We start from the raw sequence: 27966 nt of genomic DNA on the forward strand, positions 1-27966 counted from the left end.
TTTTATTTCTTACCATCTGGCTATCCTTTTTGTTGACAAGTGTTTGGCATAGAGAACCATCTCTTTGCCCTTTAATAACAGGCTTTAACACTGTAGGGTATTAGAAAAAGATTCTATAACAGTTAAAAAATTTCCTTCGGGGAATACTTTATAAAGTGAGCACGGGCTGCAGGCATTTGCAGCTGTAACCTGGCTTGTGTTAAAATTTGGAAGGGGCTGCCTTGCATTCCAGCTCACTACAGGCCTTCATTGGTGTACAGCCAAAGGTTAATATAGATGTCACACAGTTTTTCTTTGGAGAGCCTCAGATATAAGAGTACGAGTACAGCTGTGTTTTTAGTAACCCTTTCATAATCACTTCTTTTAAACCTCATTTTCCTGCTTGTATAAATCAAAGATTTTCAAGGATATTTGACCTGGATTTGAACTTATTTGATCTTCACATATTTCCCACTTGAAACAAAGCAGATTAAAAGTTAGCCCTGGATGCCTGGTCCCGATCACATGGTTTGTCCATACATTAGGCCAAGCCCTCGGCTTTTTTTTTTCTTCTCTTCCACCTAACGCTGTTAAAAGCTCTCAAGCCTGAACAGGTACATCCCATAATTGTTTTGGGCAGTGTGGATATGTGCAGCCCTTGGTGGTGTAACACTGGCTGAGGCAGAAAGCTCGCAGCCAAGGAATGAAGCACCATGCAGCAAGTGACCAGCAGCTATTCCCTGAATGGGCAGACTCATCCTAGAGAGAATTTAATTAATTTTCTAATTTCCAGGTGTAAAACAGCAGAGCAGGACAGGAACTATTTACTCTGCCATGGGGGTGTGCTGCTAGCAGAGAAAGGAGCAGGCAAGGACAGATGTCCTTACACAAGGAAAAAGGAGCTGGAAATTGTCCCCATCCGCTGGCACACAGCAGATTTATCCCAGAGCAGGGTCTTTGCTCTGTTCCCACACAGGCTGTCCTGGGGGGGGTGAATCCCCCTCTGTGAGCTGCAGCTCAAAAGCCAAAACACAACAGCTCTTACAGGGCTTTGAAGGTGACAAGCCTTGATGGCCAGGTCTTGTGATGCCAGTGACAGGAGCTGGGCACCAGTGGAGCGTGCAGGACCTGCTCCCAGTGGCCCCGGCTGTGCCATGCCTGTGTCTCTGTGTGTGTCCCAGCACCCCTCCTGCAAAGGAGCTTTAATGGCCTCTGGACAGGCAGCACAAAACCAGGCACTACATTCCCTGGAAAGAAGCCTGAAACACATTTTCGGGTCGGCGGGGAGAGACGTGTGAGAGAAGGTTACACAAGTGGTTGGAAACATTAATTAAAAAAAAAGATTATAACTATTAAAGCCCAGTCAGAGCCGTTGACAGGCTCCTTTTAAATAGGACACTGTGATGTTTTAGTTTAATACATTCTGGCAGTGTCACTGGGGTTAAGGCTAATACTGGGATGTGTGGATCCTGTCATGTTATTGTCAGGAGGAATGCAGGGATTAGGTTGGAGAGTGGCGGTGGGTGAGTGCTGCAGCTGTGTACACTTATTATAAAAGATTTAAGTCCCACTGGTAAAATCAATATATTAAATTGCAAGAGCCCCTGTTTTTAATTAGTTTAAATCAAATATACGGTTAGTGCCATTAGGGCTGCTGTCCTTGAACCAAGTGAGGAAATGCTAATATTTATGTGGAAACTGTTAATTCGTGGTTAAAATGATAACACGTTTAGTTTTATGCCTCTAAATTGTCCTGACTGGATGAATACCAGTGAGAAGTTGCAATGATGGATGAAGTCATCTGAGCAAGAACACAAGTAAGCAAATTTTGATAGCATGCCAGATAAGGAGACTACCTGTTGATATACAGCATTAAGAGACCACGATATTTTAAACCCTTTCCAGTTCTCCTCTCTAGGGCCTACATCAAAGTACTTTTATGAATTAACTATACATATATCTCAAAAATATATACCATTACTATATATAAACAAAATATGCTATTTTATATATGTCTATTTCTTCTCTAAATGGAAGAAACTTCTAAAGAAATGAGAGAGCTGTTTAAATTAATTTCAGGATGAAGATTTTCCTTCTCAACTGTTTGAAATAAACGAGACTACACACAAGGACTAATCACAGGGATAAAGTTCTGCACATGCTTAAGTTTGGAAAAATGGAAACCCAAGAGAAAATTCTTGGCTAGGTCTTCATTGGTGTAAATTGTCAAATTTCTACTGAAGCTGGCCCTGTGGTCTCATTTATACAACTCTACGTCCAAAGTAATTCCCATAAACTCCCTCTTGATTTACACGAGCACCACTGAGAGCAGAATTGGGCCAAAGAAGTGCCCCTGTGTTGAAATAATGAGCATGCAGTAGTTTCTGCTTGAGCTTCACAGAGTTTTCTCTTCTAATCTTGAAATTGTTTCTGAGGAAAGCTTCCTTTGCTGCAAACAATCAAAACATGAACCAGCTCCTATTAGTCACTGCTTATCATTATTATTAGCCCGATCCATGTTGTTGAACTACAGCTGAATTCCCATCCTTGCAACAAACAGAATTTAGCAAATAATGTTTGACAAAAATGTGAAACTGATATTTCTTAATACAAGACATATTTCATATGGAGAAACTTCAGTGCTGAAAGATTCCTGGTATCAAAATATCTGAATCATAGTACAAATAAACAGCGCCTTGTAAAGGCTGCGGGGCCAAATTCCGTGCTGGAGTAATTCCACTGAAGCTAGTGGAATTGTGCCAGGAGATAAACTGCCATCTAGATTTTTTTTGGTGTTGAAGATTTTGTCAGTAAAAATCTTTGCTGCAAAAAAGGTTTGCAGGTAGCAAAGATCGAACTGATTCTAATTGAAAAAGCCCTTTTGGAAATCCTTGTTTCATGGATGAGGACCACAAAGTTTGCTGAGCCCCCCCTTTGTTTGGTGTATGTTCTACAAGTCCATTATTTATACATTAATATACCTGATTTACAGCAGGTAAGAGAGAAGCCACCATGGGCATAATCCCCACCACACTGTGCCTTACCCCTTCTTTTAAACATTTGTGCCATCGACATCTCAAAATCAGTGAAAATCCTTCAGTGATCTAGACTGAGGATTGAATTAATGGCAACTTTGAGACTACAAGTTTTAGTGTAATTGCTTTATTGTTTTGGAACCAAGATGCTTACAATCCAGTTCCTGTGCAAACATGTTTAACGTGTGTTAATGTGTTTCAAAACCAGACCCTCTCCGCAAAATTCTGCTTCTCATTAATTGACATCAGTAGCATGGTACAGTATTTCAAAGCACTGGCCAAATATAAGCTGTGTTTCTAATTTCCTTACTTTCCTGTGTTTGGAATGCCAATGTTAATTTGTTCCCATGGAAGAGTGAGAGCTGCCAACCACAGTTTTATATAAATGGCTTTGCAGTGCAGGGCTGCCAACATTAAATGATACTTAGGAATTTTCATGACATTTTGTATTTAATGCTGTGTGTGTGAGAGAGAGAAATTGAGGGAGATGTATGGCATGTTGAACAGCACAAGCTCTGATGATCAAGGCAAATGTTTGGAGAAATTTATCCTTTGAGGAACTGTTACTCAATGCTTCTTCTCATTTAGGATTTTTTAATAACCTGTCAGATATTACACAGCACATTCCTTGTGCCCAGCAAAAGGCTGTTTTGCAGGGAACTTTGTTGCTAACGATCTAAACAATTCCCCCCCACACCCCCCAATAATTTTAGTTATTTATTAATAGATGAGCAGATGGACTTTAGTTTATGTTGTTCCTCTGATCATTCTGAGCTGGATTGTAAGAATGTGATATTACTCAACGTGAGAAAATGCAAAAGCTAAAAAAAAAGCTGCCACTACTAAGGAACAGGGGAATTAACTGATTTAACTGGCAACAGGTAATTTTTCTTCAGCAGAATAGTAGCAGCTAGATAAAATCACTTGCCTTTAAAGAAAATCAAGCATTATCATAACTTCTTTAGTGGTATGTCTGCCTTTGTACATAAACCAAATGTGAAATTCCCTTTAAACAACGTTTATTTTAAACTGATAATGGTAAAAACAAAGTCTGTTTATGTATTTATCCTTTTATTCCTGGAAGATATTCAAAATACAGATTGTTCATGTTTCAGTGGATTCCCTTAATGAGTGCTATGGTTTATCTCTCCATTTCCCCAGTTTATTGGAACAGGTGCAGTGTCTGCCATCTGTGCCAGCCCCGTGCTATACCAACAAACAAAGTGTTGTTTTGGTTCACTGGATTTAAAAGTCTCCTGAGAGTAAAGAAATGAAAGAGAAAGAATTTAGAAAGTGCCTAGTGAAGGAAAGGCACTTCAAGTAATGTGCTTTGTCACTCAAGCCTTCCCGTAAATTACCTTAAACTATTTCTGAACTGTTTGAAAAATATTATCTGTGGAGGATTAAGTTTCTGTTGCACCTCGGAGGTTCCACACTATTCTTTATCATCCTTACCCTACCACAGTAGCTTCCAAGTTAGAGTATTTTGTTGTCAGGTTGAATTAAGTTTTACAGGAGTAAAAACTCCTTTCTTCCTTCTCTTAAAGTGGAAGAACTGTGAATTTTCTTTTTTTTTTTTTTCTTCAGTGTTTCTGCTTCCACCTCATTTAAGAGATACTGCAAATAACCATCCAAGTTTAAACAAGATTATGTTGTAATTAGACAGACAAACTCATAATTATTTAAGGGCTAAACCAACAACAACAACCCTTTCAGGTTCATTTTGACAGTGTTTATCCAGTGTATCTGGAAAGGCTTACAGTTAAAGTGCCTGAAGGGTGGGGATGAGATTTTTCAGCATGCAGTCAGTGCTATCGGGTCCACCTGGCCTGGGAAACTATGCAGGCTTTGTAGTAGAGAAAATCCCTGAACTTAGATCTTCATGGCAAGCTCTTAAAAGCTACCTTCCTTAAAAAAAACCAACAAAAAACAAGGAAAAGGAGGGCAGAGGGAAGGCAGCTTCCCCCTAAGCAATAATTAAAGCGAGCAGGAGCTCTCTCAGCGCTGGGGGAGCAGCAGATGAGCAGATAATCAGCAGAGCATCACCCTGGAAGGTTTTCCCTGCTGCACACAAGAGTTTTCAAATGAGCACAGAGTTTGCTGTGCTTCTGCTGCAGCCTGCCCGTGCTGGGCTGAATCACAGCCCCCACAGCCCCACTGATGTCACCCCAGCCCCACTGATGTCACTCCAGCCCCACTGGTGTCACCCCAGCACTGCACAGCCCCACTGATGTCACCCCAGCCCCACTGGTGTCACCCCAGCCCTGCTCAGCCCCTCTGATGTCACCCCAGCCCCACTGATGTCACCCCAGCATCCTCACTCAGCTGCAGCAGCCTGGCCCCAGGCCACCCCGGCGGTGAAGTCACCAGCCCTGGCACCCTCTGAGGAGCTGGCAGGGTGTCCTGTGCCCAGCCTGGGGGCTGTAAATCAGCCTGAGCCTTCACTCTGGCCCTGCAGCCCCTGGGCCCAGTCCTGCCTTTGGCCAGGGCCTTGCCTCGGCACTGGGGGGGCTCCCTCGGCTTTACCAATTGTTCTTCCCACAGCTCAGTGGCTGTAAAACCTTTTAAAAGAGACCAGAAGAGCTCTGGGAGAAGTACTAAAAAGTGCTCATAAAATAATGCAGTATGAGTAGCTGGGAGTTTTAATTCTGATTAAAAGAGAGAAGAGTGTCTTCCTGGGTGAGGCCTGGGGATGGGGCTGGCTGTGTTTCCCTGGTGGGTGTCTGGAACACCCACTGACTGTACTGAGTCCTTTGGCACCCCAAGGGAAAGCAAATTCAGGTCTGTCATTTAAACGGAAGAATAAAAATTCCCGTCATTTAGAAATTCTGAATTCTGGTGCTTACATTGGAGTATTATCCTTTTGTATCCATATTTTAACCATTTTATTTACATAAGACAATTATCTGTAATGCCACGAATCAGTCAGCACTAAGAGGAATCCATTCCTAATTGTATTTGTTCTAAACACAAGCTGCTCTTCCCTTGGTTCTCAAGGTTAAAACTGACTGTTTTTTGCATCGCTAAAAATATTCTGAACAAAATATTGCTACTTTAATTTGTTTATTTCTCTGCAGTCATTATAACCCCACAGGGACTTTTTAGATGTTAATAAAGGGTACTGCACATCACTTTTCCTGAAGCTTGTGTGGCACTGTAAACATGCTGAGTTTAAGCTCCCCTTTCTGACCATATCCTTAAAAAATCCAGCATTTGTTAAGAGAATGGAGGGGATTTTTTTTTCTTTTCTTTTTAACAAAAAGAAATAAAAGGGGTGGGGGGGGGAAGAAGTAACTTTAGCCTCAATCTGCTAGCTACATAAAACAGTAAATGTTCAGTTGAGGCAGGGAAAAACCAGAACTGCTAGAGACTGGTTGTTTCCTTTTGGAGGAAACAATAAATGTGCCCACTTGTATTTTAACAACATTACTACTGGGCCCCCTAATTACACAAATATACTGGTAATAAACTGCAGGAGAGAAGAACTGAAAAAGAATCATTCATCACAGATCTTTTTCCTCAGCTCTTAGGGGCAACTACTCTTAAATCTTGGCCCAAATCAGGAGATGAAGATATTTCAGCACTATGTGATGAATCATTTGTCTCCCGAGACAGGTGAAAAGGAGAAGCAAATCAGACATGTGGTGTAAAACTTCTCTCATTGGCGTGGACACAACTTTGACCTCTGCATACAATAGTTCCTGCCATCCATGGCATGCACTGTAATGAAATTACCAGAATATTAGAGCCCATACCCACGGAAAACTCTGAGCGTTCTGCTGCGTTAAAGCCTGACACAGGGAATCCAGAAACACACAAAAGAATCCAGAACCAGGCAGAAACACATCCAAGCAAACCCCAAACATTCCTCCAGCAAACAGCAACTGTCATTCTTCTCATTAGTCCGCAGCTGTGAGATGAGAGCTGCCTCACTGAGAATCCTGCAGAGGAGGGAGGTAAATCCAAGCCAGCGTGTCTGATACGCTGAGAGGCTCCTCCCTGGGCTGGCAGCTGTAGCTCAGCAAGTGAGAGCTACAGAGAGCTCAACAAGCTCTGTGCTCCTGCTCCTTCAGAGATGCCTTCACGAACCCCACACGCTCACTTCTGTGCTATTTTTGCCAGTCGCACACAACAGGACGAGAGCTGCGCTCCCTCCACTCGTGCCAGACCCACGCGAGGACACCAGGGTGTATTTCAACAGCTGATCTTTTACCCCAGAACTGCAGTTGCAAAATTGTGTTTGAAGACACGCAAAAACCAAAACAAAACAGAAAATGCTGTTGTTAGGGGCTGACTCAGGAGGCCTGGAGGGCCCAGCCCTAGTGAGAGGCTCAGCGTCAGGAATCCAGCAGGGCTATGGTATGCAGGGCTAGGTGCTGCTGATGTCACTGATGGGCTTATCTTGTACCAAAAGAAAATTCCTCTTGTATAAAAGGGATCGTGGGTGGGAATTAAACTGCAAATAAATCTTTGCCTCGCCCTCAGATGCCGTTATGCCTGGGGCATGGGCCACCAACGTTTAGAGTGTAAAGGGGACAGGCACGTGCCCATGCCCTACACGTGAATATATCATGTTTATCTTCCTGAGGACATTCCTGAAATAACAGTATAAACTTGCCATCACTCTGAGACACTAACATTTTACATCTGCAAACAGGAGTATATGTGGATGTCAGCAACCCCCAGGTCTTCAACACTCCTAGCTCTCAGGGCTGTGTAGAGTTAATAAAGAACAAACAGCAGCCTGCCTATTTCTCAATAAAATAAATGTGTTGCACAGCAAATGTTCCTAGAAAGCAAAAAGCTCCTGTGCATAAGCTATGAGTCCCATCACAGGCTAAAGGACAGTGAGAGGATGTGTGGTGCTGGCAGGGAGGGTCATTCCAGGCAGTGACCTCCTCTCCAGGTCCTGTGTCCCAAACCCAGTGCCCCACCTGAGCTCGCCTCTCTTGGCAGCACAGAGGAAACATGATGATCTCAAAGAAAAATGTGAACTAGGTCATGAAGTCACGCTTGCATGAGGAAGGGCACTCCACAGTGTCTTTGTAAGCAGTAAGTGAAGTTTCTCATGGTTATTTTCCAAAACATCCCTCCAAATACTTCATTTCTGTCTAATAATTATAAACTGTGTTAATACCACTGGACCTCCCACACACAGAACACCTGAGAAAGAGGCAGTGGCTGTAACAGCCTGGGTGCAAGGAGAGCACTGCTTTGGCTGGGATTTCCCCTCTGGGGCAGCAGGACCTTTCCCCTCAATAGTTTGCTGTCCCCTAATCTCCCAGCTCTCCTGGCCCAGAGCTGCAGATGTTTGTCAGTGCACAGACAAGCTCAAAAGGCCCAGCTGGTCGTGGTCTTGGGGCACAGCTCAGTGTGTACATTCCAAGCTGAGATTTTGCTGATCACAATCAAAGGCTGAGATCCTTATCTGGTGGCCTCATGCCTGATATCTGCTGCTTATTTTGTACTATCCCACAAACTGCTCTCTCGACAGCACCAGAATCTGGGATTTCAGCTGAGAAATCCAGCAAGTTGTATGGCTTCAAACCTGGGAAACTGGTTTTTAATTATTTTCCTTTTATCCCAGTAAACCACAAGAAAGGCTGGATTCCCTGCAACTCCTGCTGTGCTCCTCCCAGGGAGCCTGTGCAGGTGTAGGCCCACACTCCTGCAGCATTTGGGGGGATGCTGGAGTTGTTGTGGCAATACAATATTAAAGGAGGATTAATTAGATTTCTGCTATTTATTTGGGCAGCTGTTCAGTAGATGAAGGGAAGTCTCATGCAAATGAAATGAATAAGCCCGAAGAGGCCGATGTCCAGTCGCTTCCCCACTCGTGTCCCTCAGCACAGCTGGTGCAGAAATGGGCACACTCCTTTGGCAAAAATGAGGCATTTGAAGATTCCATCAGCTGAGCTTTCCCTTTCAAGTGTTGCCAGTAGATGCACAACATATACATGTGCTTTTAAAAGACTTTTATTTTGAACTCAAGATGTGAATCTACGGCATTAAGAAAAGCAGAACAATCCTTTATTTAGCTGCACCTGCACCTTAATGCCTAATGAGTTTAGTCTGATGGAATCCAGACCTCAGGAAGGATTATAAATTCTCATTTGATTTCATTTACTTCTAAAATACCTTAAACCAGCTGTACCAGTCCAGAATCCAGTCCTTCTTTCTCTATCAGTTTTTCAAGGGTTGAATCTTTTGCTGTCTTAAGTAACTTCATGCTGTCCAATGATATTGCAATAGTACTAAAAAACAGAGAGCAGCTTGGAAAAAAATCATGTAGTAGAAGACAATTAACATATAAGCATCTTAACTGAAAAGCATCACATTATGAGCACAAAAGTTTCATAAAGTTCTTTTGGCCCTGGAGGGAAGATTTGGAACTCATTCTCCAGACACCAGTGGTACCTTTAGCCATTTCTGTCTGTTTTGTATAAACACATCAGAGATGCTCAGCCAGTGACCTTCCCAAAATTACTGACTCTGGCTGCTTATTATGAATAGTAGCTAATGTATCAAATAAGACTTATTTACCCCAGTGTAGGTACTGGAATGCAAGGGGAAAAAATGATCCTGTTACATCTCTGCATGATCAAATCATTGCACTGAAGAACTAGTACAACAAGATTTGATTTCAATTTGCATGTCCTCTGCACACGCCACTTGCAGATTGAGGTGCCTGTGCCCCCAGCAGGCTCTCATTTTCCTGCAAGTCCTTCCCTTGTGGGCTTTTCTCCCCATTTTAGGTTTGCCTGTAGCAGTCTCTCGCTGCCTCTTATCTCCCCTGGCTGAATGCAGTTTATTTCTGACCAGATCTGCTCAGCCACTTCTCTCTCCTTCCTTGGGTCTGGGGATGTTTCCATTTGCTCAGTGTGTACAAGCACTCAGGGCAGGCTGCTGGTTTTTGCATCAGTGATATTTTGAGACCTGCTCAGTCTCAGAGCAGGTTGCAGGAAGCACCTTGGGTCAAGTGTCTGGACTGGGGGATTATTTTTCTCAATAAACCTTATTGCCACTTAACTTTTCTCCCTCTTTGTGCTCTGCAACCTCTTCCCCCTTGAGACACCCATCACCCTCCTGCTTTCTCCTCCTCCCTTTTTTGTGCTGTGGCTGCCACCTCAGCCTGATCCTCATCAGGAATCCTCCCCAGACTGCCACTATCTCCGTGACCCTTGGATGCCCTGGCAAAATGTGTGACTTGCAATTCACACCTAACCCTGGCACAGCTTTCCTGGGAAGTTGGCCTGGCCAGATGCAGCTCCCTGATTCCACAGCACCAGGGAAGCAGCCTTGCTGTCCCCTGAATTACAGAGTGAGTGAGCAGTGTGATGTAGCCATCATCTCTGCTCAAAGGGGAAGAGAAAAATGTACTCCTGCATCTTCACATACCTCCCACAGCTGCACCCAGAGGATTTGGGGGATGTGTTAGGCAGCAGCATGCCTCTGCTCTCAGGCTGTGTCATTCCCCACTGTGCAGACAGAGAAAAGAAAGCAGAAGCAATGATGAGCTTCTGCCTGTCCTTTTGCTCACTGCTCGGTTTGGCTGCAGGGACGTTTCTAGAGCAGGGTGTGGAGCAGCAGAGCTGAGGTGCTGTGCACTGACCTCAGCCTGCCCTGTGCACCCACGGTCCCTGCAGGAGCTGCTGTCCTGGTGCATCCCATCTTTCAGGTACAGAGAGACACAACAGCCCTGCTCTGTCAGGGGTGAACACCAGCCTGGGTTAACCCTGCTCCCAGAGCCAGCACGAGAGCCATCTGTGATGGCCACAACACTGGCCAGCTGGGGGACACGGGATTTGCAGCATCACCACAGTCCCCAGCTTGCCTCTCTGGAAAACGGCCACCACAAGGTTTTGGGAATGGGAGAGCTGGTGGGGCGAATTCCAGGGTCAGCACTGTCCTGGGTTCCCCCTTTGCTGTGAAAGGAGGAAGAGAAACAGGATCTGAGTGTCTGGAGAGGGAGGCCCTGCAGGAGATTTCCTTATAGTGGATTCCAGGAGGATGAAGGTAGAAATAGAGGGAGTCTGCCAAAAGGAACAACTTCATGAACTCCCATTTTTTTTTCTTTTCCCTGTTACCCCTCCCCGAAGTCTCCATTCCCTCACACCACTCAAATCCCACAGCAATCCTCAGTGCATTACAGCAGCTGCAGATGGATTGCAGCTCCATGTGCTGCTGTGTTTCACGTGACAGGGCTGTGAATAAGGTATTCTGTAGAAACAAAACTCTTCCCTGCTTATTTAACTTTGCTTTCCCCAGATACACATGCAGACACAGCAAACAGCACCAGGAGTCACACCACCGTTGGTCTGTTTACTATTAGGAGAGTTTTGTGTTCTCAGAGCAGTCCCACGTGTAAATTTTTCACAATACCTTTCATCTCGTCTGGCTCTGCTTTCAGCAGAGAAACCACAGCCTGAGCGGGCACCCATCAGGGTACACTCGGGAAAGAAAATGGATTACCTGTGCATAACCTGCCCAGAAACTTCATGGATGTTCTTTAAAGAGAAATGGTTTTACCATCCAGCATTGCCTCCAAGTGTCTGCAGAGAAATCCCAGCAGGGAATGTCTCTGAATTCAGACAGCAGCAGGCACGATTCTCTCGGTCATTTCCTTCCCAGTGACTGTTTCCCCCTTTGCCATCTACCATACTTGGGAATTTTAACTTAAAGGACTCCTGGGTGACACGGGGCGGGAGGATGTGGTGACTCACAGCATCCTCTGGTCCCCACACCACATTCCTTGGTGGCATGTGGCTCCTGGGGAAGCAGGTGGCTCCCGCACCGCGCTCGGAAGCCCTGCCTGGCCTGGGTACAACACCAACCCCAGCACTGGAAGAACACCAATTTAGGAACACCAGGAAGGGAGAAACACCATTTTCTGTCCTGAGCAGCCCTTGCTAGCTGAAGTTTGACTTAGTGAGGAAGAACTTGCTGCTGTTTGGGAGATAATTAAACCCATCTTCCCTCGCCCGGCTGTTTGCACACGCACAATGATACCATTGTTCAGAGTCATGCAACACATATGCTGACATTAAAGTGTTTAATCTTGTACTACAGTATTCCATTATTTTTTGGACATCTGTACATGATAGAAAGGCTACGTATTAAGGGATTTGTTGACAAAGAAATGGCTAATGCTGATACATGTGTGGACTGAAAGGATCTTTCCAAGTTGTGTTCTGCAGTAGGGAGGCTGCTGCTTCCCAGGCCTGAAGCCTGGCACAGATGTGATATGCACTGTTGCTATTACCACTTTTCAATTTATAACAAGGAGTCAGTGTTCAGAAGAATTTTGGAAGCTCCCTGCTGGGTTTGTGGCTAGGTGGTCTTGCTGGCAATACCAGCTCCATGCTGAAAGCTGAAAAAATGAAGTGATGGCTAAAGGGAGAATATTAACTCCAGAGGGTTTTTTTTTTCCCTTTTCGAAGCAAAAATGCTTACCCCAGATCACTTTGCAGGGTGAGCACTAAAGAATTTCCAACCTCTGGGTTTGGGGATGGGGATTTATGGAGCCTGGTTTTCATCTTCTTTGAAATTAGTGCATTAGTCCCGCTCTCCACCCATGGATGGGGCAGGACTTTGCCCTGGCACACACTGAATTTACCACGCAAGAAAACAGTTTATCACCTTCTCCTCCCTCTACTTGGCTGTAAAATGGGTCCCTGAGCAGAGAGCAGCTGGGTGCAGGTTCCCTTCTGCTGAGCTCTGCCTTGGCTCAGAGCAGCCCCTCAGCAAAGGGCACACGGGGACAAGGCATCGGGGTGGGCTTGGGCAGATGAGCCCAGAGCCCCCCAGATATCTGGGGGTGCTGAGCCTGTGGCTCAAGGACAGGCTGTGTTTTCAGAAGTGCCAGGATGGCAGCAATCCCCCGTGATGGGATGCATTAATGAGTTATAGAAAAACCACAGGCTATTTTTCTAGTAAGCTTATGTCACAGATCAGAATCTAGGCTGTATTTGTTTTTCCTTAGGTTTCTCCAAAAACCTGCACTAGCTTCTAGATGACTTGGAGAGCTGCAACTATTCCATGTAAAAGGCCTGCCAAGTACTGTTTTTATCACTCTTTAAAAAAAAAGAAATTAAAATATAACCCATCACACACCCCAGGACATTTGCTCTACTCCATTTATAGAACTCCCAATTTATATTCTTCAACTATTTCTTCAATTATTTCTGTAACTGCTGCTTTAGCTGCCTAATGTCAGCATGTAAATCATGAAGCCGAGAGAATGAAACAGATGAAAACCAATCACAGAACTTTGCATTCCCAAATTCTTGCCATTATAAATTTCCTGCCACTGCCCCTGTAACTCTTGCTGTCAAGGACAATGAGGAGGGAAACATGTGCCTTTGCAGGCTGTGGCCTGGCATGACATTATTGCAATAATCTTTATTATAGTCCCCCTTTTCCTCAGAAAAATATAAGGACTGACCTCACATTTCTTGCTCAATCAGGCATCCTGCTGAGCCCAGTAGGCTCTTTCAGCTGCAGAGACCGCTGGATCCTTCCCCTAATTGGTTTCCTCCTTCTTGAACCTCAGCAACATAAGGAGAAAAGGCCTATATTTCATAAGTGCCATGGTTTTATCCACCAATTTAGAGACAAAGAAGTGCAATTTATAGAGGGAACATTTAATGCCTGTTAATTAGAAGCCCATCAAGAGGTCTCGAATTTGGCATCCCGAAAATTTACAGCTCAATTTCAGCACCACCACGAGCCCCGAGCCCAAGGGGTGGCCCTGGCCTCCCTCCCGCCGTGCTGGGAGGTCCCTGGTCCTCCTGCCACGCTGCTCTGGGGAGCTGGGACAGGACAGGACCCACCCAAAAGATCACCTGGGAAAGGGGAAATTTTGGAATACACTTCCCAAGGGAGACAGGAGGGTGAGGCAGGAGATAGGAGTGGAGCTTCCCGGTGAGACACGGGCTGGAAGGGCTGGTGGGGCTCAGGTGGGGCTGGTTGCTGGGAATCTCTGCACTGAACTGATGCAACAGAGCTCCTGAAGCTTTGGCTTTGGTCTCGGGAGGGACAATGGAGGGAAATAAAGGTAAATTTTCTCGGAAAATTTAAATAAGACTTTGGCCTGCTGGATGCAAATGCGTCAGTCAGAGTTCAGTTCACTGAGGCTGAGCTCCACCCTGGATCTCAGGACAAGCCAGGCAGCCCTCGGCCACCTCTGAAGGAACAGTGCTCATTTTCTGTAGCTCTGCAGCTGCTGGAGGGAAAGCAGATAAAGACTTTCCTGCCCTCTAAACTCACCACACAGGTAGACTCTGAAAACCTGTTAGACCTTAATGCCAGAGCGTGGCAGATTTTTTTTGGCATCCGAAGCTCTGAGGGGCTTCTCAAGCAACTGCTGATGGCTCAGCAGCAGCCTGGCTTGGAGGCTGAGGCAAGGGGGTGTTGTCTTTTGGAATCTATTTTCCTTTGACTTATCTTTCAGTCTCAGGAATTCAGGACCTTTAATCTATTTGAGATTAAAGTCCTTTACAAATCCCTTCTGGCCTTTTTTGGGAGTGAAGAAGTTACAGACACCCTGCTGCACATTCCTTCTGGTGCCTTTTTCCATTGTAAATGAGAAGCAAGTAGTTCTAATTGTTGTAAGCACTACAATAAATGAGACAACTGCTCTCAAAGTGCCTTATAAAAACAATTAACATATTATCAGGTGAAAGCGTTAACACGAAAATTCAAGATTTTACTTGTTTATATATTCAAAGTGTATTCTAAGTGCATCACTCAAATGTGCCAGGGAAGAAGAGGTGTGGAATTGCCAAAGCTTTCCCAGTTTGGCAACCTGAGAACGGAGTCTATTCATCTGATGTTGAGTTTCTTTCTGAAATGCAGGTTTTTTGCATCTTCAGAAAACAAGAGAGTAAAAATACCTAAGCAGGGAGATTGGCCTCCTGTGAAATCCATTGAAATTAATGAAAATATTTCTACTGACTTCCCTGACATTTAGATAAGCTCTTTAATGCTTCAATAATAATTATTTTTAACACAGTCATTCTTGGAAAAAAATCTTGCTGTGATTCACTAGTCCTTTGCTGAACACCTGGGGCTGGTGGCTGGCATGGTGCTGCCGTGCTGGGATGTGTGGGGAGCAATAAAAACACTGCAAGCTGTGCCTCAGCATAATCCTTGTGTCAGGACTGGTAAACCAGGCCTGGCCCATCAGCAATCCCTGACACCACCCCGAAGGCCCAGCCAGGGTTTGCAGAATGAGCTCAGGGTGCCTTTGCACTTGCCAGCAGAGATTTACAAAGGAGCTACGAAGAGTTTGAGTTAGTTTATTTCTAACCTCAACATACTTTGCTGTGAAAATGACCAAATGTGAGATCAGTTGAAGCTTCCAGCTTTATGCTGATGTGTCATTTGCTTTGGAAGTTTGAGCACTTGGGGTGCTAAATCAGGACCTCAAGGTTTTCTGTCCAACATTATTTTTTTGGGACAGGCTTTAACTGCATTGCTGCAAGTTCTAAATATCACCAGCCACGCTGTTTCATCCCTGTCTGCTAATGTTTTTAAGTTCTGTATCTTCAGCACACGCCAGAACAAGCACCCAGTATTTGTTGACGTTTTATCTCCAGCTTTCCCATCTTTTTGGATCTGATACCTGGCTGCCTCACACCTGAGCACATGTACCCATCCTGTTTGCTTTTAACCATCCCTGTCAGTTGCACAACTGTGTCCTGCCCCCTCTTGCATCACCATCAGGCCACAACAGAGGCTTGGAGACACAAAGGACTTCAGAGAGCTGGGAGCCCTCTCTGTGTCAGATAGAGCAGCACTCAGATCCTGCTCAGATAGGCAAGGCCAGGCTTTCAAAGGGGCTGATCTGACTTGCATATTTGTGACAGGTGTGGCCAAGCCACTGATAACCACCAGCCTGAGATATTCCTTGTTTTGGCTGCATCACCTTAATTGTTCCCCCACGGTTTTTGGTGTCTTGCTTATTTTCTCATGCATCTGATGTCCTCCTCCATCCCACAGCTCTCAGCTCCCACTGTCTCCACCTTTCCCAAGGACGATGCCAGAGGGAGTGTCTCATGATCTTCATCCACCATCACTACCACACTCACTATGCCAAGGGTTATTTTACACCAGCCATTTTTGAGCCCTGTGTTAAATTAAGCCTTTTAGTTAGGCCAGATTAAGCCCTGTGTTAAATTAGGCCAAATTAAGTTAGAATTTGTCTGCAGTGGTTGTGCCTCCGAAATGCAATAGTGCTTCTAAGAATGAGGAGAGGCTCACACACATCACCTGTGAGTGACTTTGGATGGTTTTTAAGGAGAGGAAATGCCCTGTTTTCCCACAGTCAAGGCGCACAGTCTGTTTCATAGCAGAATTATTTTTCAAGGGTGTTTTTCCTTTTCCTATTTTACAACCTTTGATTGCACATCCAGAGCTTTGGCTTCCTCTCCAAGCGGCTGCCTTGCCAAGGCATTTGAATTGTGAGCTGGAATTTCCAATGTTTGAAATTAGCATCTGGGCTAAAACCATTCACCAAAGCCTTTGAGTAGTAGATTTGTGAGAACTATGAGCCTGGGACAAAGATGAGTTGAAGTTCTGTGGGCAGAAGGGCTATGAAGCATATCCAGCAAATATTCAAAATGCTTGATGTGTTTTAAGGGAGCATTTAACGTTAATTTAACATTAATGGTGAATAAACAGCTGAGATTAAGTCCTTCAAGGATGACCAAAAGGTTCTTCTCATGGTCATCGTGTCAATAGGGATCATGGATTTTATAAATGTAATGGAGGAACTACAGTCACATCCAAAGAGCTGCAGCAACTCTCCTGACTGTTTCAGTGAACACTTAAAATACCACTATTCCCCCTTGCCTTTTTTTTAAGCTCTCCCCGCACTCTCCCCCTTCCAGCTCCTCAGGTAATTAACTGGAAACGACCCAGTTGCAGCATTGTCAAAGGTCTAACACCCATCAAACCCAGGAAACTCAGGCTCCTTGAATGCTCCCCTGCTCACCCCGTGCTGTTGTGCTAAAGGTATTACAGGGGTCTACAAAAAGTGCTTGATCAGATATACTGTACCACATGTTCCCAAATACCAGCACACAGCAGCATGACTGAGGGATAGGATTTCAGCCTTCATAATGAAGAGTCTTGCTTTTATGAGTTCGAGTCAGACCCTTAACGTTATTTTAACATAGATTTTGGTGTTTAATTATGTAATAAGATTTACTGCGGTCATCTAACAGATGTTGATTCAGGGTCAGTGTTTCTCATAAATTAGTTCTGAAAGGATTTGTTACTTCTGGGTCAGCAGATAGGTCCAGAGTGCAAAGAAAAAGGGGAAAAACAATAAACACTGAGTTGAAGGGTTTCTTGGGATTCTTTCTTCAGTTACATATCCACATATTTTCATGATCTTAATGACTATAGCCACAGGAATGTTTGCTTTAACACTAAAGATGGCTCAGGCCAAAACCCTATATCCAAACATCTGCAAAGCATGGGAAAGTTCAAACTTTGGGGCTCTTTATTTTATGACCCTGGCTGTTAATTTTTCATACTAACACGACACATTTTTTTCTAGGGCTCAGCAGTGGGAATTGCTCTGAACTTTAGCAGCACCCCAAAAAGTTTCATCTTCATGTGCTTGTTGTCAGAGCTTGTGTATAAAGTGCAGCTAAAGGCCAGTGTTGGTTGATGTAGATGTCATCACACACATACTGAAAAACTGCACCCACCTTCCTCTGGAAGTTCAGCCTTCCCATGTCTTTGGAAGCAAATCATATTTGTACATCCTACTGCTAACAGCTGCAACTAAACCCACACAGCATTATACTCATTCTTCTACATTTGTGGTTAAAGGAGGGATTCCATATTAAAGTATTTGTCGTTCCATTTTGATTTAGTTGCAGATAAATTCCTTTAAAACTGAAATTATGCTCTTTATATCTTGTTCTGCTAGGAGTACTTTGGAGGAAAGGGATTGAGGCTCGTTTAATAGTGTTGCTAGCACGTCCAGGGCAGTTGAAGCCTGCCAAGTCTTTCACAAACACTGGTGGATATTCACAATATTCCTCCACATCAGGGTAAGAGACACTAAATGTTGCCCCTGAGATGTTTTAGTAGAGGTGCAACAGAGACTGCTCTACACATAAAACCATTTGCTAAACTTAGCCACCTTTGTCTTGGAAAGTTTAGAGGTTTCATACCTAAAAATCTCCTCTAAGATGAATCCCAGCTATGAGTAAGAGCTCAGAAGCATTTCCCTGAGCAGCAATCACACAGTGGCAAACTGGACTCCTCACAGAAGGGATGTGAGAGAGGAGGAAGAGTCCATGGCCAGCGGCTGAGCCTCAGCCAGCAAAGCAGCACTGAACCTGCTCCGTGCTTGGACACAGCCCTGCTCCCAGAGCCTCCCCACGCTCTGTCCCTGCCATGGGGACACCCTGGCCAGGGCTGATCTGTGTTGGTACCATGCAGAGATGTACATTTAAACAGCACTTTCCAGACCTGGGCTTGAAATGCCTCTTTTTTCAGGAGTAATTCCCTTTAAGTCAATGGATTTACACAATGGATTTGCTGCTGCCAGAAGAAAATCAGGCCTGTAGGAAGACACACATTCTTCGCCAAGGAAATCTCAGAGCTAACTACTTGAATTGTGCACTCAAGCTGCAGAGAGGTCAAGTGGACAGACGACAGGACTGGGACATATAGGAAGTCCCTGGTTCAAACCTCAGCTCTTAAAATGTCATGCGTTGTGACCTTGGGCGAGTCAGTTCATCCCCTTGTACCTCCATTTCCCCCTTTTCCTTTGTCTGACTTGTCTGTTTCGTTTGGAATTTGTTCCAAGAAGGGTGCCTTGCCTCATGTGTTGGGCTGGGGCACTGACACCTCTCCTCCCCCTTGCTGGAGGACTGGCTTGAAGCCTTTGTTTCCTCCCAACACTGACCCTGCTTCCGTGCCACAAGCAGAGCTACCCGGGACCACCAGCTGTCCATCAGGGGACAGGCCGGCCTGTCACCCCGTGGGATAGCACACATCCCAACACCAGCCTGGGAGGATCTGCACTTGTTATTTCACAGTCAGGGTTTGGGAGGTGGAAGAAAGAAAGTCCTCACTTTGAACAGTTGCTTCACAGCCCTGATCACTAAAGATCCTTTAAAATGAAAGCTTTGACCCTACGGAGCGGAGTCGTGAGCTTGTGATGAGTTCAGCTGGCACCGAATGTGGGTCACTGGCATGAAAAGCCTCAAGGGCTGGAATTTGTGTCTGTAGTGTGTGGGTATGTGTGTGTGTGTGACTGTCAGGAGCAGAGCCAGGCCAAGAACCAGCACTCCTGAAAAGCCCCATCTGTTTGTCTCAGCTCCTACCCACAGCAGCTCGGTCGTTATCGGTGGCAAATGTCCAGAGTCACTTGTCGAGCACAAAGCTGCCAAAAATCATTAAAACACAATGGCCCCCTGTGCCAGCCAGCTGTGAAACTGTTCCAAAGGGAGCCTGATAAACACATATATGCCCGTAATAGCCCAGATAGAGGCAGGTATTTCCTCTGTGCTTTAGTGATCTGAGATGCTGCCATCAGATATTCCCGCCCTTTTCTGTTGCGGCAGCTCGGAGCGTGTTGGCTGGCGAGGGGAAGGGGAACAAAGCAGGTGCCTAATGGGCTGTTTTCTGTTTCAGTGGAGCATGACAGAGAGTTCCACCATCAGCGCTGCCACTACCGAGAGTTCAGGTTTGATCTCTCGCGGATCCCGGAGGGGGAGGCGGTGACGGCGGCCGAGTTCAGGATCTACAAGGATTACATCCGCGAGCGCTTCGACAACGAAACCTTCCAGATCAGCGTCTACCAGGTCCTGCAGGAGCACCCGGGAAGGTGAGGGAGCCACAGGGAGACCCTGCTGAGGGCACAAGCACAGCCTGTTCCTGCAGGGAGTCACAGCCGGTGCTCTCGGAGGTCTCGGTGCCTTCAGCAGGACTGGCTGGGTTTGGCATTGGGGCGTGCAGGGGATCCCAGCGATGCTGCTGCAGCAGCTCCTGTGTGTTGTGGTGTGGGCACAGGAGCCTCACCATGGCCCAGGGAGCATCCCCAGCACTCCTGCTCTGGCCTCTGGGAGCACTCAGTAGCCTGGCCGTGTGCTAGCGCAGAAAAACTATCATAAACCAGGAATATTTCAAGATTTCTGGAAGTACTCCCCCCTTCCTCCTGCCTCTGATGGATCCTGAGGTGGCAAACCCAAACGCTTCCTTTGGAATTGTAGCTTAATTACTAGCCCTTATTATCAAAGGCATTCGAGCTCCCTAATTAACAAAGACAGATGACACCATGCTTTTTATATTGACTGATTGTTGTGCATGTGCAAAACTACAAGATGAGCTATTAAATCCCTTCCAAGCAATTATTAATGTATGCCAAGCTCCCTGACAAATCCTCCAGGGAACTTGAATAAGAACATATGTTCAATTTTCTCATCTGGTTTTAGTTCCAATTAATCAGCAATCCCAAACCACTTATCAAAGGCACTTAGTTTCATTTGCAGATTTCTTTCACATACAAATCCTACCAAAAATGAGATTGCATTTATTTATGTGAAAAGTATTTACAATCACATTCTAGTCAGAAGTTATTCTTTAGGACTACTGAATATGGGCTAATAATACTACAGTCCTAATTTAGGTTTATGAAAAGAGAAACACTAGGGATTTAAAAAGTGGAAAGTCCAAAAGGGTAAGAAAAGAAAGTATAATCAGGACTCTGGCTTTATAGTTTTATAAGAGCTAATAAAAATGCAGAAAAAAATTGAAATATGTCAGGAAACCTTGTCAACTTTTTTTATTGGTGAGAATTTCTGCCAGCTTAGCTGGATGGTAAAAATATTTAACCACTGGTGTGTTTCCTTCCACATCTGAAATTCTGATTTTATAGCTTAAAACTCATGGCTCTCCTGGCATTCCTAATGATGCAATTATCTGCAGTGTTTGGGGACTGTGCTAAAACTAATCTATTTTTATCAAACAGTGGTAATTCAAACTGTGCATTTTAACCAGGTCTTCCCTAAAGGAGAAGGCAACAAGCCAGAGCTGTGCACAGGACCCACCAGACGTCCTGCTTACCCTAAGCATTTCAGTTCATTCCCTCTTAGGCCATTCCAGAGGCAGCAGCCTCCCTTTGCTGTATTTCTTGAGTGGGTTATTTAGGTGCCAGCCTGCAGGGATCACCTTCCAGTCTTGGGAAGAGCAGAAACTGTAGATGTGCTGGCAGAGGAGGAGGCACCAACCTGTGTGCCAGGGCACTGGGGAGCTGCCAGGAACCTGTTCTTGGGTAAATGACCTTCCTCATCAGATGCCAGGGAACTTCTCCCCTCAGGTCCTGATGAGTGAGGTGCCCACTAGGAATCTTACTGACAGAGTCAGAATGAGATCTGATATCTTCATTTTACAATGGTGCATCCAAAAGTTTGTTACAACTTTGTTTAGAGAGGATGGGAGGGTACTGCAGGGGAGCAGCAAATGCTTCTGCAAACTCTCTCCTCCACTAATTCCTATTCCTAAAGGAAAAAAACCATATGCAAAGGGTGGGCATATACATCAATCACCGTCTGGAAGAGGTGAGGAATCTTGCTAATTATACAGATGTTCCAGCCACAAGACTAGATGCAATTTTACTGCATCATATTCACCACAGCAACACTATTTTTAATGAGTGTTCATGCATATTCCCCTTTTGCATACATTTTGGCACAGGCTGTGGTGAGTTTTGAACAGTTTGTCCTGAAAAAATATTCCTGTTGGTTTGGATTGACCAAAGGTAAAAATATTGTCACTACCATTTGTACAAATATTTGCTCTTTTTCTGCATTTTTCCACTGACATTTTCCACCCGGCTCTGTCACAGCCCAGTCATCCAAGTCAGTGTGTCATTGGGCAAGTGGAGAAAGAAAACAAACTCTCTCCAGTGTTGATCAAAAAACACCCATTGACTTTGATGCTTCCTTGGCTGTTTGTCTCATCCTGAGCCGCTGGAAAGTCAGCCCCATCTGACGTTGCTAGCAACAAGAGCAAAACAAAGCCAAACCCTCCCCCCCACGCAGGCAGGGAAACCTCTGCTGCCTTTGGGTTTCCTTCTGCCAGGGCTCTCCTGACACAGAAGCACTGCTGGAATTGCCTTTGGAGACCTGAAGGTGAAATTCTCCAGGCTGTGCAGTGCCCCAGGCACAGCAGCTGCTGCCAGGGGCAGCTCAGCATCATCTCACACACAGCAGAGAGCAGGACAGCTCCCAGAGCCACACAGCAGCACAGGGCGAGCTGGAAAGCTCAGGCTGAGGGGGACTGGAGAGATTTTCCTCTGTGAGATGTGCTGAAGGCAGGATTTTCAGTTAAACCACAGAAGAGCCTCCAGTTTGGAGGGTGTGATGGTGCCCTCAGCTCACTTCAAGCAGAGGTATGAGCAGTTCAGCAGTTAATGACTTCACGAGTTCAGACAGGTTGGAGGTATCTAACCTGCAACATCTCTTGTGTGCACTTCATTGTCAGTGAAAAATACAGGCTTAGGTGTTTCCAGAGCAACAGCTGCACCCCCAGCAGATTATTCCTGAAATCCTGCCCCTCAACAGCTCAAGTGTTTGCAGGGTAGAACCTCTCCCCCATCCACCTGCTCAACCTAACAACCCTGGCAGCGAGAACGAGGGCCCAGCCCTTCCTTTGCAGCAGCTGAGATGCCACTAGACTTTGGACTGCCAGAAATTACATCTCTGTCAGACTGAAGATATTATTACAGGTGTTTGTAGGAAATCAGGCTGAGTGATCGAATATTCTGACTTTTCCAATCTTTCCTTGCAAGGCAGGCTCTTCGAACTGGCAACATCTCCTCGATAAAAAGGCGTGCACAGCATTCTTCAGGCACACAGCATCAGTTATTCACTTTAGGCAAACAAGTACATTCATGAACAAAAATGTCCCAAATATCACAAACACTGATGATGTTTTAACTGGTATAACATGCCTCAAAGCTTTCAAGTGCATAGCTCAAAGTCCAGTGACTCATGTCCAACTTCTGTTTGGACTTCATGGCTCACTCACCCAAAAGCCTGGGAGGGTGTTTTACAAAGCCAGTGCCTGACTTGAGCAGGGTGAGAGCAGCAGGACATCCAGTCCAGGTTTGAGGTGACAAACCCTGCTCAGTGGGAGCTGAAGGTGGCCACTGGGAGCCAGGGGCTGCTCAGGTCTCCTCCCCCTGGAAAAGGAGGGAGAGCAAAGCAGATTCCAGTGCTCAGTCAGGGCATCTCCCTCAGTTTATTAACCTGGAGCTGCAGAAAAAATGCAGACTGTAGAGCAGCCCTAAGGCTCAGAGCTCGATCCTGCTTTTCTGTCTGCACCTTTTGAAGCTGAAATACCTCATCCCAGAGTTACATCTCCTGTTTCGTTGGACCCAGCTCTTGCACTGCAGAGTGAATCCCAATCCCTTTGAAGTTGATGGGAATTTTGTTACTGGAGAGAATAAAACAGGTACTTGACCAGCCTTTGGTAATTGAAATGTAGTTGTTACATGTTCACTTTGTGGCCATTATGGATTTCAAGGGCTTCAAAGGCAGTGATTTGAATGCTCATGTTACCAGCCCTACAGAAAAATCAGATCTTGCAGGATGCATTCCTGGGTTTGACTTGCAGCTGGAACCCTTTAGCTTGAGCTTCAAACTACACCACTGCTGCAGCAGATCAAACCTGAGCCCCTCTCCAGACCCCTTTCTGCCATTCACTGGAGTCTGGTTCCATGTTGTGGGTTGAAACATGTAATTCTAGTACCTAAGAAAGGCTTAGGCCCAACCCATAAAGCAGATGTGCCTTTTTTTTGGGGCTTTTTTAAGTACCAGTGTGATCCTTCTGAGGATGGTGCAGCACAGCCCAGTTGGATTTAATGATGTGCCCCAGCACCACGACAGTAGCTGCAAATACTGACAATAACTTGGATTATAATTTTTTGGGGACTTATCTGCAACTCAGTCATTTATCTCTCAGCAAGTAACAAGGGAACCTGAGCACAGAGATCCTGCAGCTCTCCAAGAACAGAGCTATATCTGGTTTTCTCCTTCAGACCATTTCTAAAAGCCACCGCAGCCTGCAAAACCTTTGACAAATCTTGAACTTAGCAAGGCACAACTCTTCACAGGCACTTGAGGGGCTGCAGGAGGCATTTTGCATACCCCAGTGGGTCCTTGCTGGGTCAGTGATGCACTGATGAACAGCCCTTCAATGCTGAGCAGAAACAGCTGTACAGAAAGTGTCAGAGATATGTGTAAAACCTCATTTCTCCCAGCACTGTTTTTACAACAGGCTTCATGTTTAGGAAACACGTTGCATCTCAGTAACAAACTCCCGTTGCCACTTTTAATCAGCCTTTGAGATTTAGATCTTACCCTTCTCCAACACTGCCTGGGAAAGGCAACACAGCCACTTGAAGCACACAAACTAAGAATCTGCCACAATTTTGAAGTGAATTTAATTTTCCCCTAGATTCAGCAGAATTTACACAGATCTGTTTCACGACCAGTACAGCCAGTTTTCAGGCCAATCCTTGGAAAACAGCTCTAAGCAAACTGAATTCCTGCCGTGGACATCCCTTCACCTGGCAGAACCCCCGGGCCGTGTTTGGCTGGTGGCTCCTGCCTGGGGGCACGGGGAGAGCTTTTATCAGTGGGGAGAGTTTTTATCAGTGGGGAGGGAGAGGGGAGGATAAGCAGGGGATCCCAGGCACAGGGAAGGGAAGGTGTGGGAGGAGGGCTGCATCAGGTCTGTGTACAGAGGGTGTTGCAAACGTGCCAGGGAGAGGCCCAGGGAGATCCTGGGGCCCTCTCAAAGTAGGAAAGTCTGAAAAATATTTTCCTAAGCTTGTCTTTGGACAGCTGCAGCTGACTTTAAGCAATGACACCAAGCAAGCTGGAATCTGGATACGGCAGGTTTTTAATCCAAACAGATGTCTTCTAACCCCACATCTCCTCTCACCCTCCCAGGATGCCCTTTTTGCCTTCTCCTCCCTCCACCTGCTCAAACCTGGATGTGAATAACCCCTTCCCCCCATGCCAGCTCTGTCCTTGGGCTGCCTGCTGGAAAACTTGCCCCCGTGCCTGTGACCCAAACAGCCCCTCTAGGGCTGGAATAGGAGTTGAGAGGAGAGGATTGTGCTCCTGCCTTAGACACTGTGGTTTACATGCTGAATCAATGAGAATTCAACATATCCATGCCTCAAGCGTTTCCTACTTTAAAACAGAAGCAGGAGGGTTAACCCACATTTGTAAAGCCATCCAAAGGCTGTTGCAAGGTGCCTCTGTGTGGTTACTGCTTAAAGTACTGATAGGTTTGGAATTCCTGCAGGTAGAGGGAGGGATCAGGGCCGCCCAGCTGCCAGATGTGCTCTTCGGGCTGAGGGATCCCCTGTCCCTGATGCAGGCAGGGACAGCAGGAGCTGCTGCTGTCAGGACAGAGCCAGGTGACCCTGGGGGCTGGTCACAGAAATCACCTTGTCTTACAGTGTAATGGAAATTGCCAAGAGTCACCTTTACCGCTGCTGCCTGTCCTTTTTCCCATTTATTTTTATCCCACTTGGAAGTGCTCATTAGTGTTTACTACCACTTGTCAACCAGCAGCTTGAAATAACAGGGCTGACGAGCAGGATGGGGACAGTGAGTGAAGAAAACAGACATAAAAGCAGGGACTGTTTGGCAGGAGGACTGTCCTAAAATAGTGTAGACCTTACAGCATTATAGTCTATAAATGTAGAGTTTTATCTCCTGTCCCCTTGCCAATGCAGAATTTCTGTCTCTTATGTTTTCATCCCCGTTCTCCTCGTGCCCTGACTCACCAAGGCAGGTGACTGGGGCAGATGCAGCACTTCTCATTTTTGGGTATATTTCTAGTGTTTATGGCTTCAGACCAAGCTGCATCCCAGGGACTGAAAGAGGATCCCAGCAAAAAGCAAAGAAGCCCTACATACTATTTTCATGAAGCTTCATGGTTGTTAATCCCTTCTCTTATTTTAGAATTGCCATGTTGCAACAATTCCCTTTGTCCCACACCTTCCCCTTCCTGCCTTATCTGTACTTGTGTTCTCTTATTTCTGTGCTCACCCCCACAATCCTCACTTCTTCCAGCCCTTTTCTCTTCACTAAATATTTGTGATCCCTTTCCTTACCAGCATCAGCCCTTTGGCAGGTCAGCCCTTCCACCTCCATAGCTCCAGCTGCTTCCCAGACACGATCTCACATGCATCCTGCCCAGCCACCCTCACGCTGCTGTGCTTCTTACTCAGCCCTGAGCCCAGAAAACAAGTTCACTCAGGAAGTTTCACAGACCACACAGCACTTACGTGACCTGTAGACAAATTTTTGGGAGCGCTTTTTAACAGGAGGTGACTCTCCTGTCTGGCATCCAGTGTGAGACACGACCAAAGACATCAGCAGGCAAATGCCAACCTCCTGTCTTCATCTCAGGCTCCACTGAGAGCCTGATGCTTGAGACAACTGAGCAGAAAGCCCCAAATTTTATCATTGCTAAAAGCTCTGACACTCCCACTGATGTCAGTTCTTTGAACACTGAGCCATTTTGATGTGGTCTCAACAGAACATACTTGTGGTCTGGATCCAGACTTTGTAATTTATGTAACTCTAATCTAGACATTAACATTTCCATGTCCCAGCTTCATTTTTCTGTAAAAGGAGGATCATGTGCCTTTCCTATCTCTTGCTCTGGAAAAAGAGCAAGTACAGTTTCTTGCATGCACTAAAATTCTAAAATGAAGGAAATGAATGCAGGGCCAAGGAACCAAAGGGGGTTTTTTTGCCTCCTTGCTGCAGAGCCATCACTCACATTGCTCCAGGAACATGTTCTGTGAGTACACAGCTGGAAGGTAAGGTACAGGAGTGAGATGTGCACTAGAAACCTTTTCTATTTGGGCTCAGATCTTTATCTCACAGCTAAAACCCAAAGCAGCCACATCAGTCAGACTTAACCAGCACTACCTTCTGTGACAAGTCATTAGATGGGAGCCCTCAGAATAAATGTTGTTTAAGTCTTAGCAGAACAACATTTCTTTGCTGTGTTTACTGTGTCTTGTCCAACAAGGATATCTCGAGGGCTGGCTGCCTATTAGCTGGTGATTTAATGCTGTTTGCCTGTCTTTGGAGAGCAGGACATTCCACTTAAAGGAGGTTTTCTTTTAGAAAAAACGAGAGGTTACTTTTCATCTCAACAGCAGCCACATCTCAGGAGCCTCTGCTTGCAACAAGTGAGGTTCTGCATCCCAGCCCTGGCCACTGCTGGTGGGCCAGGGCAGAAAGCACCCAGGAGTGCTTGAACTCCTCCAAAGGGCATCTGACACGGGGCTTTTTGGGGGTCCAAATGTTCCAAGTGTGTGTGGGAAGGACATTTCCCTTCAGTGGGTCCCTTTGATGTCTCTCACTCTGGGCTTCCCCTCCAGGCCTATTGTTTGCACATTGCTGTAACTACAGGAAAACAAATGTATTATACAATTTCCCAGACTGACTCACCCTGGTACTTGGTGCCTCATGTTGTCTGCTTACCCTGATTGCATCATGTCAGCATGGGAAGCTTAGAGGCTGTTTTTTCTGAGTAATAATACTGCAGTTGAGCAGTAGCTGAAACAAAACAAAAAATAATTATAATGATTGCTACCATCATCAACCTGCAAACTACAAGGGGAGAAAACCAAGCAAGCCAAGTCCCTGTTAACTAAACCTTGTGTGAATCATGAGTTCCAGTCAGGGGCCATGCTTAAATAATGGACTATGTGAATAAAACACCCTTTACTCCTGGAAACTTGGCCTCAGCCACTGGAACGGGCCAATCCATGCAACTCCCTCATCCCTGGCTCCTCTGGGATGTGTTTGGTTCAGAGTGTTGTAAACAGGGAAGGGTGGGAGGTGTCCTGTGCTGTGGGAACGGGGCCACTGCTCCTGGGTGG

The 27966-nt window shown here is 45.6% G+C and overlaps 1 protein-coding gene across 1 annotated transcript in view; it reads left to right on the forward strand.

Moving 5' to 3' along the window:
• Positions 1–27966, forward strand: part of BMP7 (bone morphogenetic protein 7) — a 41861-nt gene that overhangs the window by 4729 nt on the left and 9166 nt on the right. The window contains exon 2 of the mRNA XM_038158997.1: positions 19677–19869. Within this exon, the coding sequence (XP_038014925.1) occupies positions 19677–19869 (193 nt within the window). The remainder of the gene's footprint in view (positions 1–19676; positions 19870–27966) is intronic.

This window comes from Motacilla alba, chromosome 20 (genome assembly GCF_015832195.1).
Source record: "Motacilla alba alba isolate MOTALB_02 chromosome 20, Motacilla_alba_V1.0_pri, whole genome shotgun sequence".
NCBI classification, from domain to species: Eukaryota; Metazoa; Chordata; class Aves; order Passeriformes; family Motacillidae; genus Motacilla; species Motacilla alba.